General features: G+C 41.5%; 1 protein-coding gene across 1 annotated transcript; it reads left to right on the top strand.

Moving 5' to 3' along the window:
* Nucleotides 1–2,740: 2,740 nt before the first annotated feature.
* Nucleotides 2,741–12,080, top strand: dpf2l (D4, zinc and double PHD fingers family 2, like). The gene is made up of 11 exons (XM_079511500.1): nucleotides 2,741–2,844; nucleotides 3,762–3,922; nucleotides 4,792–4,899; nucleotides 6,375–6,571; nucleotides 6,754–6,846; nucleotides 7,026–7,110; nucleotides 7,682–7,816; nucleotides 8,973–9,104; nucleotides 9,345–9,457; nucleotides 10,050–10,131; nucleotides 10,241–12,080. Exons 1-11 carry the CDS (start codon nucleotides 2,813–2,815, stop codon nucleotides 10,324–10,326), a joined length of 1,224 nt encoding a protein of 407 aa, XP_079367626.1. The 5' UTR covers nucleotides 2,741–2,812; the 3' UTR covers nucleotides 10,327–12,080.
* Nucleotides 12,081–12,293: the final 213 nt, after the last annotated feature.

The following is a 12,293-nucleotide window of genomic DNA, read 5'->3' as shown; positions in this document are numbered from 1 at the left end:
AGATGAAGACATTGCCGGGCATAGGGAGTGGACCAGTGTTGTTTTTGGCAGCAAACTTAGATTTTAGTTTTAGTCATAGTCTTTTGAATCGTTTTTATTTCGTTTTATTCACATTTTAGTCACCTGGAATGTCTTGGTGTTAGTCTAGTTTTAGTCGACTAAGTATCATGAGATTTTAGTCGACTAAATCTACAGTTGATTTAGTCGACTAAAATATATTTTGGCGGTGCCTTGATGCCGTCGTAATGGCTGATTTTACACTTGCTGAAAATAGCAGATCTACAAGCTCTCAACGTGTCGCAGTGTGACGCGTTGTGAGCTTGTAGATCAGCTATTTTCAGCATGCAATCAAGTGTAAAATGACTCATACTGGATCTCTTGTCCACTAGTCCCTTTTAACATTTTTGTTTAGTTTTTATTTCTTGACGAAATTGTCTAGACTTAGTTTTAGTCATCATAGCTTAGTTAGTTTCTATTTAGTTTTCGTCAGTGAAAAAAGGTAGTCGACGAAAAAATTTCGTCATAGTATTAGTCGACAATAACAACACTGGAGTGGACACATTTTTATATGTAGACAATGCAAAAATGTCAATGATATAAACGGCAATGACTTGTTATATATTTGTATTTTATTATATTGTTATCTTTGATTAATAAATCCTAAATGTTAAACCTGAATTATCATGAATGTTAAATTAACTTGACCTGTAAGGGTACATTTGCACGTGTACGACCCAGGGGGTCCTGTTACACATACTGTAGCTAAAGCCATCGCATGGGCTATCATTTCTATTTCTTGTACAGTTGTATTGTACTTAAATACACAATTACAGTTTAGGTATTGTTAGCCATTTACTATTTTGAAATAGTGGTTGGATGCATGATAAGCAGTATTATTGAATGGAGGTAGTGAGAGGATGCAAGCATATACAGTATGCCTTATAAATAATATAACCATAACATTTCCCAGTACAAACAAATTTTGTACTAGACATTTACAACAAGTTTCGTTTTTAGTCTCAAAAGAGATATCACTAAAATGAAATAAAACATGTTACAAAATGAATAAAATAAAACAGATTTGATGTTTTTAATCAGCCCTTTTGCTGTGGAGCAATGCTTGCCAGGGTATTTGTAATTGATCCTGTCTGTCCTGTGTGTGTGTGTGTGTGTGTGTGTGTGTGTGTGTGTGTGTGTGTGTGTGTGTGTGTGTGCGCGCGCGCGCGTGCGTGCGTGTATTTGTTTATGGGATGGGGCACATTTTAATTGAACTTTGAGGGAATGATCAATATGCTGCCCCAAAGAGATCATTAACCTTTGGGTTGTAAAGGTCAAAAGGCCAAAATCATGGGCAGATTTTCATAAATCTTGGCGGGACTGAACAGTCCCACCTAGCTTAGGTTGCAATTGGTCAAATGTCAAAGTCACAAGCAAGAGAGGTGCAGGCACTTGCATCCCCAGGGACATTTATTTAATTAGTTTGTTTATTGGTTTATCAAGATAACTTTAGAATGTATGGGCAGACTTTCACATACATTTGGAGGGATGATGATGAGGTCCCGATGATGGTGGCAGAGTGACATGCTGAATCAGGTGGTGTAGTACCTCTGGTGTTAATTAAAGACCAGGCCATTGTGGTTGTGTCCAACTTGTACATGCCATTAGTGAGTGTAATGTGACACTCGACCATGGATAAACATGACCTTCCCCAAGACACAGGCTGGGTGGTAGTACTTCCCCTCTGGCTCGGGTTGAGCCTTCCAGTGGCGTCAAGCTCCCATCATCGACTCTGTCCTAAGTACTTCTGGCTAGCTTCACAATACATCACTTCAGCTGAAGTGGTTAGTGTACACTGTAGGCTACATTTAGTAATAATAATCCAAATTTACAAAGTATTAAACAAAAGCTTTCAAATAATTGCAGTGGAGTAAAAGTACAATATTTGCCTCTGAGATGTAGAGGAGTAGAAGTAAAAGAAGTATTGAAATATGGAAATACTCCAGTAAAGCAAAAGCTCCTCGATAGGGGTGGTGAGGGGTCACCACCATGTCATCTTGTGGTGGACATTTTCTCAAAATGTAATTTTTGCCACGGACATACAAAATAAGTGGTCACTGGTAAGGTGACTCCAGACCGAGGAAACTTTTTTAATATTGCCAGAAACCATAGGCAGAGAATGGGGAAGGCTGCCTTCCGAAGGTAGCTATTAAACAGTCGTAAATATAATCCAGTCATATTAGCCAACATAATTGTGTACCTTGCCACCTTCACTATTATACTTTTCTTTTCTTTTCTTTTCTTTTCTTTTCTTTTCTTTTCTTTTCTTTTCTTTTCTTTTCTTTTCTTTACCCTGTCGTATATTTGTTATATGCATAGAGTTGTATGACACCATCACTGTCTATTGCACAATGCAAATGCATCATGCAGAAATGAAATGAAATGAAATGATTACTATATTTACCCAGGGTATCTGGGCTAAGCTCAATAACTTGTTTCCAGCCAGGCCCTGCTCATAGAACACATTTCATCGTAGTGGTTCAATGCCTTGTTCAAGGGCACTTCAGAATGAATGGTTGTGTTATTATACGTGTAAATGTGTTATTGACTAATTAACTGTATCGTTATTATAAAATTAAAAAACATATACAATTCAAATAAACAAAAAAAATAAAATAAAGAAGCCCCTATTAAAAGCCCCTTTGAAGCCAGTCGAACCATGAACCAGAGTGGAACCATGAGTGGAACGTGATAATAGTAGTATGCGCATTGCGCATGCGCCGTGGTGGCACTCACACAACTGCATCAAGCAAACATGGCGGCGGCCGTCGACAGTGTTGTGAAAGTGTAAGTTTACCCTTTTTTATTGGAGAACAAGAACTACAACACCGATATGGTTATGAATGCAGATTAAAGTAACAAGAGCCCAGGCGGCCAGAAAAATGCAAATGCCGCATTCGTGGCCTCGCAAGACAGCAATGATCCCCCAGAGGGTAACGTTAGCTAACTGTGCTAGTCGTGCTAGCCGTGGTCAGCAATGTATTGAAATGATGCTACCACTGAGTAGCTCTTTTTCTTGACAAATTAGCCAGGCAGTGAAGTGCTTTAATAGTTTTAATTCGCGACAAACATCACATTATTATCAGCTGATGGTTCAAACACATATAGGAATGTTAGTGATTTTTCAGCCTGCCTGTCGCATTTTTTAAGATGAAAGGGATGTGCTAATAAGCCACCTTTTGTTCTGAATATGATCGCAGCACCGCTGCGCTAGTCTAATCACAATGGAAACACAATGATTTTAGTTGTTACATGTAAAAGGTGTCACTCTTTGATGTCGTTTATTCAGAAACGAGGGAAATGGAACATATCTATCTAGAACAGAATTCTACTGGTATGGGTATTACTATTTGTGGTATGTTGTGGTAAATGTATTTTTTAGGTACAACCGACGTAAGTGTAGTCTTTTTCTGGTTTTAATACCATTATTGCAAAAAATAATAATACCCACTTTAAGTGCTAATATGTTGTTGTGAGCTTCTAGATCTGCTATTTTCACCACATTTGACATCTCTTTGACAAATTAAAAAAAATATCTTCACATTGCTGTTGAGGTAATTATTCCAAAATATCTTTATTTGATTTAGTCCCTACTACCTATCACCCTGTCCTACTTATTGTGAACTCTACCTCCAATAATAATCTGTTTATCACTGAGAGTTGGACTGATTATCTTATTTCTGTTGCCATCTTCCGCGTTTCAGACTGGGCGAGCAGTATTACAAAGATGCTATGGAGCAGTGTCATAGCTACAATGCCCGCCTGTGTGCAGAGCGCAGCATCCTTATGCCTTTCCTGGACTCTCAGACCGGCGTGGCCCAATCTAACTGCTACATCTGGATGGAGAAGAGGCACAGGAGTGCAGGTCGGTGTTGGCAGATTTTGCGAGAGAAATAAGCAACCAGGTCTATGTAAACTAGCCCAAAAGAAGCGTCCGTTAGTTAGGCCGCATGAGCAGTGAACACTTAAAAAAAGGGGCGCTCTTATCATTGTACTTCATTCATTCATTGTCAATGGGAATTTAATCTTTGTGTAGGACAAATGACGTGAATTCTCCATTCATTGTCAATGGCATGTAATGTTTGTGTTAGGACAAAGATACCGATTTGCTCAGACACATGATGTAAATTCCCCATTCATTGTCAATGGCATTTAATGTTTGTGTTAGGACAAAAATCTACACTATAGCTGAATATAGGAGGTGCTAGTGTCCCTCAAAAACCTATACACACATTGGCTATTTGGAAAATAGACAATCTACTGTACAAGCTTGTAGAATGTCTATTTCTTTTCTTCTAAATGTGATAACAGATGTATGGGTCCAGTTCCCTTATTCCTCTTTGCTTTTGTTTTTCTCTCTTTTGTTTTCTTCTATTATTTATTATTATTACCTATGCTGCTACAAGTGAATTTAAGATCAGTCCTATTACATTTCAACCATACAAATGCATCTGCGTTGCATATCTTTAGTTACTCCCTCAAGCTCATCTTACCAGTGTGTGTTGTTAACCACTTGAACCCCAGCATCCCTATTCTTGGCTGAGCCTTCAGCAAAAATAGCAGTTCTACAAGCTCACGAGTCATGCATTACAATGCTTGTAGATCCGCAATTTTTTTGACAAACACATTTGGTGTTGTGTAGACAAAGAAAACGGTCCAAAGTCGTAACTTTTAACTCGGTCAGATCTGTTTTGCTAAGAATAGAGGGTTTAAGTGGTTAATGTATTTGAACAGGTGTGGCTCCAGGGCAGCTCTATACCTACCCAGCCCGCCGTTGGAGAAAGAAGAGACGTGCCCACCCTCCTGAGGATCCACGGCTGGCCTTCCCGCCTCTTAAAACAGGTATTTGAAACATTCAGCTAGCCTTCCTGTCCAGTAGCCTTTTCTTTTGTCCCCTCACAAATTTAGTTGTGGGTATATAACTGACTTCTGTTGTTATATAGTGGCTATAACTAAAAATACATCGCATGGATGCACCTGGGACGTATCCTCAGTGATGTTTCCTGAGGTCAACAGAGTTTCGGGTCTACCAACATCATACCCCTCACTCAGGCGACCCAGCCGGGGTTGATCAAATCCCGATTTACGTCCCAGTAGCTACCCTCGATCAGTCCATCAGGGAATGAGCAAGGCCACACAATCCGTTGCTCCGGAACTACTCCGCCAGGACTGGGAGAACCAAATTCTGGCACGTGGAAGGACTAGGCTCTTTGGGTTGACTCCTGTCCGGGCCCCTCCTACGTCTCACCAGGTCCACTCCTGCTCTCACCAGGCCCAGGACCTGTGCGTTGCACCAGACTCCCAGCACCAGGCACTCCATTCAGGAGTGGTGGATTATAATGGCCCTCCTAAAGGCCTCACCGAGGTTTGTTGGGCTTCCTCCTCACGGAGGACACAGGCTGGGGCGCTAACCCATACTGCTCTATAACTCTATATAGCTCTATAACTGCTAACCCATACTGCCGTCTACATTCCGGCTGTCACCCGTCTCTCCGGTGGTCACCAGACTATACCTGGTTGTCACATGGCAACTAACTACAGAAGTTATCTAACGGCACTTTTGCGAAGGCCGCTAGATCTGACTCGGCGCTGTTCGAGTTATGTACCGATAGGCACAGATCCGTAAATTATTACCCCACCCCCAGACAATGCCAGAGCCAAGCAATATTTCCCACCATGGAGGAAAGACAGGCAGTGCTGTCCTCCTTGAATGTGATGCATGACTAGGGGCAAAGCAGTTCCGCATGCGTCACAGGAGGGGACGTCGCCAACTGTGTGTGATATCGGGGAGGAAATGCACACACAGGACAGACATCAAAATCTTCTGTATGCACAGCTTTGTGTGTTTACCATGGAATGTGATGATTTGATTGGCTGATGTATGATAAGAGTGCCCCTCACTTCACACGAGTGTGATTCTTAATACACCAATTAGTACTTTGAATGTATATCATCTCACATCAAGCAACGTGCCACCAATCCAATACTGAAATAAATCCGTAAATAAAACGGTGAATATTAGGTTTACGAATATGGTTTAGTAATGTATATTGATGATCGCTAATAATTGGCATTTCATAACACTTTTAAGGTGTCTACTGTCTAGCTACCCCCCTCCCCCACCCGTGGCCAATCACCCAAATCACTGCACTGAGGTTGTATTGTATATCCCACATCAACTCCGAGCAGCAAATGTCAGCCAAACGTAATGGATGCATGATAGTCGGCAGCCCCTGTCTCTTTGATTCTGTCGTGTGTTTTTGTGTTGGTCTATTCGCTTTTTTGTCTCTCTTCTTTTGTGTGTCCACACACAGCTGACGTGGAGCTGAATCTGAAGCGTGATGCCTTGGGTGCAGCGGATGGCAGCAGCCTGGAAGCCTTGCTGAAGGGGGAGCCCCTGGAAAGGAGAGGGGGTTTGTCAGATCACCGTGGCCCTGAGGATGACCAGGCCGTAGCCGAGCCTGCTGCCGCCGCCTCCGCATCCACCCACACTTCCTCTGGACGTATCCGCAAGGTCAGGCTTTTGGGGTCCCAACTGGGCAGCCCCATGAGTTTCTATGGTTCCTGAGAGTTGTCTTGATTGGTCTTTTATGGTTCTGTAGGTTGTAAGTCTGTACTGAGGCCATTTTTTTAATTAAAACAATTACTGTGCTTCCATCACTAATATTGGTTCCCGATTGTGCTGACTCTTTGCAGAGAGTCTTGGACCATGATGACTATCTGGATGACTTGGATGACGACGATTTTGAGGACGAGACTCCTAAGAGGCGAGGCAAGAGCAAGTCCAAGGTGAATTTCATATCTCATCCTCTGAGCATGTTGTGGTTTAAAAATGCAGCATTTCGTGTTATTGTATGTACTGAATTTGTTGTTTTATTCTATTGCATTGTCAAGCCCAGATGACAAGTGTTATTTGTTTTAAGTTTGTCTTTGCCAAATTGGCAATCTTTTCTCCTGGGTTTCTGCAGAGTCGCAGTGAGAGGAACGGCAAGAAGAAAACGGAAGCAGCTGCTGCAGCTCTGGAAGAGAGGGACAAACCTTATGCCTGTGACAGTAAGTGAAGTGTGTGTGTGTGTGTGTGTGTGTGTGTGTGTGTGTGTGTGTGTGTGTGTGTGTGTGTGTGTGTGTGTGTGTGTGTGTGTGTGTGTGTGTGTGTGTGTGTGTGTGTGTGTGTGTGTGTGTGTGTGTGTGTGTGTGTGTGTGTGTGTGTGTGTGTGTGTGTGTGTGTGTGTGTGTGTGCACGTACTGTATGTACATGTCAGAGGGACAGTTGTGTGCTTAGTTGTGCGGAATCCTTTTTTGTTTGTGTATGTATGTAAAACAAGACTCATCATTACCTGTAAAAGAACAGCCTGCTGCTATGCATGCTTTGATTTGAAAGAGCTCATCAGGAACTGCTACAAGTTTGACAACATAGGAAGTGGAGCAGCCACAAAATATTTTTGTTCTGCTTTTCGTTTGTTCTGCTTTTCGTTTTTCAAGTTCAAAGTTATAACCTTAAAAATAAACAAATATAGCCGGCGTTGGGTTTTGAGCCGGTGATTGTCGTTCTTGTCTTCTGCCTCTTTTTGTACTTACCGCCGCTACCGTAACACTGCTATATAACCGTGTATGTGTGTGTCAGTTTGTGGGAAGCGCTACAAGAACCGACCGGGCCTGAGCTACCACTACACACACTCTCACCTGGCAGAGGAGGAGGGCGAGGACCGAGAGGAGATCGAGGCACCACCCACTCCTCGCCAGCCTGAGGAACAGAAGAGTGAGTCTCACTCAATGTTGAGAGAGAGAGAGGGGTGTATACAGTATGTGCAAGTGTTTGTGCGCTTGCAAAGGGGCAGTCTCTTTTTTTTCTTTTTTCCTCAAACTATTATTTTGAAGCACATACAAATCCCAATGGAAAAACTCTGAACTAACAGACTTGAATTTATACCCTCTGTTTTCCACTAAGAGACTGAACAAAGCTGGAGGATTATAGCCTGGTTTCCAGCCTGATTCACTGCGTTCTGTGAATTTGTTTTGTCATTCCGCAATGAGTCTGTTTGACTCTTATTTCATAACGTCACTTGTTACGTAGCAACGTTGTTGCTGATGCGTGATCAGCCAGCGCCACTCTGTCAATGCTTTTCTCACTGTTGAAATATTTAGGGCCAGTTCAAGACTTGAGGTTAAATACCATAGGTTTTACTCTCAAGTCTTGGAACTGGCGCTAATTATAATAATATTAATTATTATAATAGTTTGATTCAGTAGTCCACTATGTCAGATTCAGTAGTACAAAAAAACTGCCGTCTGTGTGGGTGAGTTTAGAGAACGATAAGGGGACGTTGCAGGGCAATAGCAGTAGCTGTGCATTGAAATGACGTCAAACTGGTGTTTGTGTCCCAACCCGCACCACAGACCAATCGGAAGCCTCGGGTCGATTCTCAGTTTTGGCATGTCCCGGCAGTCCTGCCTACCTTGGAGATAGGAAGACTTTCCAGACTGAGTAGCGAAGTGACAAAACAAAATCATGGAATGCAGTAGTAAGATTAGGGTTCCCAGCACTATACTCTGTTTGTCAATAAAGCTGTTGCATTACATCCATTATCTTTGGCATATCCAATGCTGTGGTAGTAAGTGCAAAGAATTTCATAAAAGGCACAGTGCATTTGGCTGACGGCATTCAAGAGGTTGGTAAAACAAATACTCTCATTGATTTGTAGGCTACACTAGACTACATTTTAGATGTAGGACTTCCCTGCAATAGCTGCACGCCCCTCAAAACATTAATACATAATAACATAACAAACGTAATAAAATTAAGAAATTATTGTATAGATACGATTATAATATCATTTTATTACTTTTTTAGATGAGGAGACAGATCGCCATATAGTGTAGTGAATTGTGTTTTTGTTTTCTGCCCTTGTTCTCAGCACCTAAAAAGGGTCCAAATGGACTGGCCCTACCAAACGACTACTGTGACTTCTGCCTGGGAGACTCTACCCTAAACCAGAAGACTGGCCAATCGGAGGAGCTTGTGTCCTGCTCTGATTGTGGACGCTCGGGTATGGACCAATATGTGCTACCCCCCCCCCCCCCCCCCCCCCCCCTTTATTAAGTGCTTATTGCACTTACCTTGTATTTTGTATTACCCATACCCATACATTCATTATCAGCGAAGCCAAACAGCTATGCAACCTATAAAACCATGATGTTTTTGAATGAACTTAGCCAATCATGTTTCATTGTTTTTACTGCGTCTCCTTGTGTTCTGAAAATGTCTCCATCCCCACCTAAACCACCAGGACACCCAACATGCCTACAGTTCACAGCAGTGATGATGGCGGCAGTGAAGACCTACCGCTGGCAGTGCATCGAGTGCAAGTGCTGCAATGTCTGTGGAACCTCTGAGAATGATGTGAGCACTTCTCCTTTCTTACTGCTGCACCTTTCCAGTGCTATGCACATAATCATCTGTGCTTTATCACAATGGCAATAAAGTTAACACTACTACTAAAAGAGTTTGCAAAAGAAAATGCATTCCTCTTTTGTCCCAAAAAAGGAAATGGGTCTACTCTTAAGAAATTGTGTTTTCATCATAATAGGGAATTCGTTTTAATCACCCTAAGATGCATTACTGCAAATATGTAGTGCATGTAAAAAACAGAGAATTACACAGTTAATTGACCAGCTCCACTTAAACTAATCTCATATGGACAGGACATTTAGATCCCCTTTTGTTTGTAAGCTGTGTTGACATTTTTGAGCCCCTCCTATATACAGGTTTAATGTTTGTTTTTAGTTTAATGTTTGTTTTAAAAATGCCATTGACAATGAAGGGAAAATTTGCGTCATATTGTCTCTTTATTGTAATGGCATTTAATGTTTGTGTTGGCACCGTTTGTTTTACATCACCTAATCAACATGAGTTAGACTTTAATATATTAGCACCCCTCACTTCACACGGGTGTGATATTTATACTTTATATCATGCCGTCTCTTGTTTACAGGACCAACTGTTGTTCTGCGATGACTGCGACAGAGGCTACCACATGTACTGTCTCAGCCCCCCTATGACCGAGCCCCCAGAGGGTACGTTTTGAAACTGAAATGACATGGTTGGGCCGATAAGTAGTAGAAGTCTGAAAGTCTGGCACTATACTTAATGTTTAATGACATCCATTTTTGTGTGCGTTTTCAGGGAGCTGGAGTTGCCACCTCTGCCTGGCTTTGCTGAAGGACAAGGCCTCCATATACCAGCAGAACCAGAGCTCTACCCCCGAGTGATTGTCACTACAACAAGGTTCACCCTCGGCAATGGGAACCCATTACTCCCAGTCCGCTGCTGCAGGGGCTCCGTCCACATACGGCCTCGCCTCATAAAGAATCAACTACGGAAGCATTGTTTTCATCAACTGCTTCAAAAGGGGTGGGGGATCATTCCAACATAGACCAACAAATGGGGGGGGAACTTAATTTATCATTATTGCCCTGTCAGCCAAGACCCCAAGCAAGGTGTGCTTTCATACAATTAACACAGTCATATACATGTGTAAGCGTGTGTGTGTGTGTAAATAACACACACATACACTCGTGTGCGTGCGCACACTCTGTATATGAGAACTGTACATGAGGTGGAAAGTTAAAGGCATCAACGAATGCCAGGCGATAATTTGATCACATACCCGTAGCCATATTTATTCACCAAGGCAATGAGAAAATGGGATTTGATTAACGAGCAAGGTGGACTGCTAACGGTTTGTTTTGTTGCCAAATATCTATTTTTAACTCACTGGATGGGGACGAAAGAAAACCATCAAACAAATGGGTTTTCAATATAGATCCCATTTACAAGGGATATTGTTATTACTAGTGGACTTTTGTAGTGGCGTTTGTCTGCGTACCTCTGTTCAAAGCGTTTCTATATTGGAGAGGTCTTCTCTGTTGGTGCCAAGGTACCTAGTCTGAAATAATCATTGTCATCACTTCATTATATGATATCACTCTGCTGCTCTGGATGGTTATTCTCAAAGGCATTTTTGGTCATCTATATTTTATTCATAATCACTGAGACAGAGATTACTTAAATATGCCTTTGGATAAAGCAGAGCCCTATTCTTGGGGCTAGACTCTAGTTTGAGCTAATCATGTTATGTGGACTCTTCCTCAACAAAGATAGAAAGGCATTCAGCTGGTGAGACAACTTTTGTCAATGGAAGTGCTTGAGTGTATTGCCATAATAATCCACTTGGCTCAATGGTGTCACTTAACGACGTTTAGGGATGTTTTTTTCCTTTTCTTTTCTTTTTGTGCCAATTATTAACCTCAAGATTCAAGACCTACACACAACACCTACTTTTTATATTTTTGCCATTATGGTTGAAAAGGCCAAAAGCCAGGACTGTTCGTTTTGATTTGTGTCTAGTTACCTGAATCTCTTGATATCAGACTTTTGTGTCAATGAACTTATCTGGCACCGAAACCCCTTTCAAGAAATCATGTGTCCCCCAAGCATCAATCCCATAACTTTATATATATATACACATATATAAAAAGACCTTGAGAAATCCATTGCTGTCAGACTGGTGACTCTAGATTGAATGGTCACGTCGTGTTGATTATGTAACTGCTTTTATCATTTCCTTGTCCCACTGAGGTAGATTTGCATGCAAATCACACCCATATGAATGCACACAGACACTCAGACTATTATTTTTATTTTATTTTTTACATTTTGTATACCGTATATTACTTGATATTCCATTGGTATTGGGAGTTTTTCTAGTAGAATTTTGTAAAGTATACAGTATAGTTAACAGCTTAAATTGAGGGGGGGGGGGGGCACTAATGCATTGTATGTATTGTATTGACTTTTTCTATTTTGTTATGACGGTGACATGTCTGAATTTCTTTTGTGGTTCTGATTCCATAATATGAGTATTTGTACTGGTAAAATGTACTTTGTCGTACTTTTATTTTTTACATTTCTTTTGGTATTGAAACTGATTTAGCGCTACTAAAATAAAACAAATATCCATGTATCTGAATTACAACTGTGATTTTTTTTTTTAATGTCATGTTACAACTTCAACGCATTTTACTGGCTCCAGTAGTCCAGTTTGCCTCCCAGTATTGAAATCAAAACGCCTGCCTCGGTTCCTGAGGCTACCGGCTACCCTGCTGCTCTTGTCCTCCAGATGTCCCCAGTGCTCTTGTCCTCCAGATGTCCCCAGTGTTCCCCTTGTCACACAGTT

The sequence above is a fragment of the Electrona antarctica genome, assembly GCF_951216825.1.
Source record: "Electrona antarctica genome assembly, chromosome: 1".
NCBI classification, from domain to species: domain Eukaryota; kingdom Metazoa; phylum Chordata; class Actinopteri; order Myctophiformes; family Myctophidae; genus Electrona; species Electrona antarctica.
Note: the sequence above shows the minus strand (reverse complement) of the source record. Positions and strands in the feature narration are given on the sequence as shown.

What these genes read in the sequence shown, in the direction of transcription:
- dpf2l (XM_079511500.1), top strand. Translation starts at nt 2,813, where the DNA reads ATGGCGGCGGCCGTCGACAGTGTTGTGAAAGT. An exon ending in CTTCCCGCCTCTTAAAACAG is followed by an intron (nt 4,900 to 6,374) that starts GTATTTGAAACA and finishes CACACACAGCTG; the next exon opens with ACGTGGAGCTGAATCTGAAG. An exon ending in TATGACCGAGCCCCCAGAGG is followed by an intron (nt 10,132 to 10,240) that starts GTACGTTTTGAA and finishes GTGCGTTTTCAG; the next exon opens with GGAGCTGGAGTTGCCACCTC.